Source organism: Nestor notabilis, unplaced genomic scaffold, assembly GCF_000696875.1.
Source record: "Nestor notabilis isolate BGI_N333 unplaced genomic scaffold, ASM69687v1 scaffold11610, whole genome shotgun sequence".
Classification (NCBI taxonomy): Eukaryota; Metazoa; Chordata; class Aves; order Psittaciformes; family Psittacidae; genus Nestor; species Nestor notabilis.
In genome coordinates, this window is record NW_009910758.1 from 9032 (window position 1) to 12515 (window position 3484).

The window sequence follows — 3484 nt, forward strand, 5'->3', positions numbered from 1 at the left end:
GTAGTATACATCTTAAACCCAACCATTACACATTCAAACTTGGTTAACCCTAGCAGGTAACGTGTTCAAAGCAGGGAGCAAAGCTTGGGACCAATTTCTTTCAAAAAAGGGACTTAAATTCTTAAAAACATCCATTCCTGTCAACAGCTCGTGCTGCTCAGATAATGAAACTGTGTTATGGTTGTTCATAAAACCCCCTGTAGAGAAACTGTTTAATTCTGACACCATCTTAGCCTACAGTATATGCACAGTTCTACCATACCTGGCCTACAGAAAATACTAAATCCAAGAGCATTAATTTTACTGACTTGAACACATCCATTTATTTTTATGGTAGATTAACATTCTTAAGCCTGGTACAGTTTGAAAATGCAAAGCTTTCTTAACTTGGGTGGAGTAAGTATGTCACATCTTGGTCACCCCTTTCAAATAAAATCAGCTCAGATAATTTCAAAGTCATAGTTGGTGCTGATGGACAAGAACACTTACCTGTTTAGGCAAGGCTACAAAGGTTGCAGACTAGAACTATCAAGCAGAAAAAGTTGCACTATCATCAAAATAGGAATTCCTAGGCAGGAATTTCTTTTTCATCAGTGGGTCCTATATACCGCTTTTACTTACATTCACATTTAGACTTAGACACCCAATTTTAAACAAACAAACAAACAAACAAACAGAACATCATTCTCAATGAATAAGAACGAATGATCGAAGAATTGTAGAATTAGGCTTTAAGGCAGCACAGAGTATGTAGTAACACATTCTGGATGTTAATAACAGGCCACAAGTAATTTTGGATTACTGAGCTTACATATACATAGCTCCTGTGCAACCAGCTCTTCTAAGTGATAAGGTAGGATACCATACTGGTATAAGACATGGTGGCAGCCGCCTTGAACAATAGTTGAGTTTCAATTTGATTCTTCTTCACCTGGTTTAAGGATCCTGGGTGTTAAGTAAGGCTGACTTGAATTACTGTACAAAGAGTAATCACTGAAGTCCATAAAACTGGGCTAATCTGTAGGTAGAGGGTTTTGCATGTATAAATTAATTCAGCATCCTCCCAACTGTGCTGTTACAATAAAAATAAAGCATTTTTATAGTGGGGTTTTTCTGCTACTTAGGTTCAAAAGCTGTGCTTTGTTTCTAACAAGATAAAAAACCTGCAGATATGACATTGATTGTTTTCTTTTCATGATTACCCAGCTAAAACTAGTTATCCCAAATAGAAGAGTGACCTCAAAGTTTTCATAGCAGAGAACATTCAAAGGATACAAATTCCATGTAATGCTTCTGAAATGGACAGACGCTCTTTGGAACAGTACTGGTTCTCTTGCAAAGATTTTGGAATCTTTTATACTTCTAATAAGAACAATCATAAGACAAGCCGTAAGGCTAAAGTTTTTCAGTTGTGCTAAAACGTACCATATGTGCTAAATGCGTGTATGACAACACAGACTGTGCACCATTAGAATATTTGTGTGCTTCCTTAAGCACTCACAAAACTATATACATATCTTTCTTTGTATATAAGCTCACATCTTAACACACAGCAACAGATACTCTAGGGCAGGCGGATTAGGGGACAGGGAGAACCTTTCTGAATTTGGTCACCTCGAACACTTCTGTCATGTTGGCCCTCAGGGAAGCCTAAATTCGAGGCAGACACCATGCGGAGTAGCCTTCACTTAGTACAGAAAAATGTAAAAGCAGTTGCCGTGCAGTTCTATTGTATGGCTTTGTGTCTTCTTGCTCCCTAGGAAGGAACAAGACTGAGGGGCTTAAGGAGATGAGGCAGAAAACAGACTGTAGAGACAGCAGGTTCTAGTTCTGGAAGGTGAATGAAAATGGTGGGAACCTTCTGAGGAACACACACTTGATGACTCCTAATCCTGTGAACAAAAGCTGAAATAACTTAATTCGGAATCAGAACTATGTTATGCCATGAAGTTAATGGGATTTTTGCCATCAGTCCTGACAGTAATTTTTGAAGTCAAAAACTGTGGAGGCATTAAATAAGGTAAGATAATTTTAGACACTACAGTGCTTACATATAGATCTTAGAAGCTTTGGGTTTTGGTCATGTGTGTGTCCGTCCTGTCCCCCCCAAATAGTACCATTAGCAAGAAATTATTGGCTTTTGTATTTTAAACTGTTTCTCCCAATTTATCATTCACATCTATGAATTACTGAAGCTAATCTTGAAGAGTTCTTCTCTCATGTCTGACAGATAACTGTACAGTAGTAATAAAACTGTCCATGGTTTTACAGGAGACAAGCTGTTAGTTATATGTACAGACTCAGGAAAGGCAGGATTACCGGCTTTCCTGACCTCAAATACCACATCTTTTGGTTCAACATTGTATTAAGACTAACAATATCAAAACAATGCAATTAAAAAATGTAACTGTCAGCTTCATGGAACTGGATTTTAAAAACAAGTCATCATTCTACCTTACTCATGAGCTGAGTTCATCCTTACTCCCAGTGGAATGGGCCACGCTTTGTGGTACCTGGTACACTAATTCGTCAGTGGCGCCAGGCCCCGGTTGCCCCTTGGGTGTATCATACAGCACCTGTGCTGATGATGTGCTGTCTGTCCTAGATAAGAGTTTATTGCAAGTTCCAACCAGTGGAGGAGCTTGATTCCCTGCAGCTTTGAAGGTGGAAATAGAAGGAACACCAAGAGGTGCATTGGGATGGCTGGACATGTCCATGATAATGGGAGTTGCATATTCTGGTCCAGTTATAGGTAGTGGTTCAGCATAAGCATGGTAAACTTCTTGGATGGGTGAACTGTAAGGGTCCAAATCAGCGTAACTTGCTTCTTTTCCTTCCTCCGGTTTAAAGGTGGATCTCTGATGAAGTGTGCCAACAAGTCCCCCTACCAGTGGCTGAGCATACTCTGTGTTGCAAGCCCCAGCAAAACAAAACAAAAACACACTTAATAGAAATTTTTTTACAGTGGCATCACATTAAATACAACCTGTCAGTAGCATCACAGACATTGTTATCTTAGATCCAGCCAGTGATCCGTCTGTCTGCCAGTGGCAACTGCTTTGGAAAAAAGCCATCATTTCACCCAACAATTAAAGCCACTGGGGACAGCCACAACATCCCAGCTTCTCAGGTTTACACTGTTTCCCTTGTGGGCTGCACTTCTGCATGCTGCAAATCTGCCTCAAAACAATGTTTTTTGAAGAAAAGTGGGAAACCTGCTAGCTGGATAAACACAGAGAATCAGGCAGAAAGAGGAATGTAATTCTCCCTGCCATGAAGCCGTTAACTCCTGCATGCCTGCACACTGCCACCATCAGCATGTAAGCACAGAACCAATAGCAGTGTCAGTCATAGAATCATAGAATAGTTAGGGTTGGAAAGGACCTTAAGGTCATCTAGTTCCAACACCCCTGCCATGAGCAGGGACACCACACACTAAACTATGTTGCCCAAGGCTCTGTCCAGCCTGGCCTTGAACACCTCC

The 3484-nt window shown here is 40.4% G+C and overlaps 1 protein-coding gene across 1 annotated transcript in view; it reads right to left on the bottom strand.

The window, feature by feature from the left end:
* Positions 1-2451: 2451 nt before the first annotated feature.
* The window catches only part of DCBLD2 (discoidin, CUB and LCCL domain containing 2), a gene marked incomplete at its 5' end in the record, with an annotated part of 26451 nt that continues 25418 nt past the window's right edge, over positions 2452-3484 (bottom strand). Inside the window, one exon of the mRNA XM_010011550.1 lies at positions 2452-2905. Coding sequence (XP_010009852.1) covers positions 2460-2905 — 446 coding nt within the window. The remainder of the gene's footprint in view (positions 2906-3484) is intronic.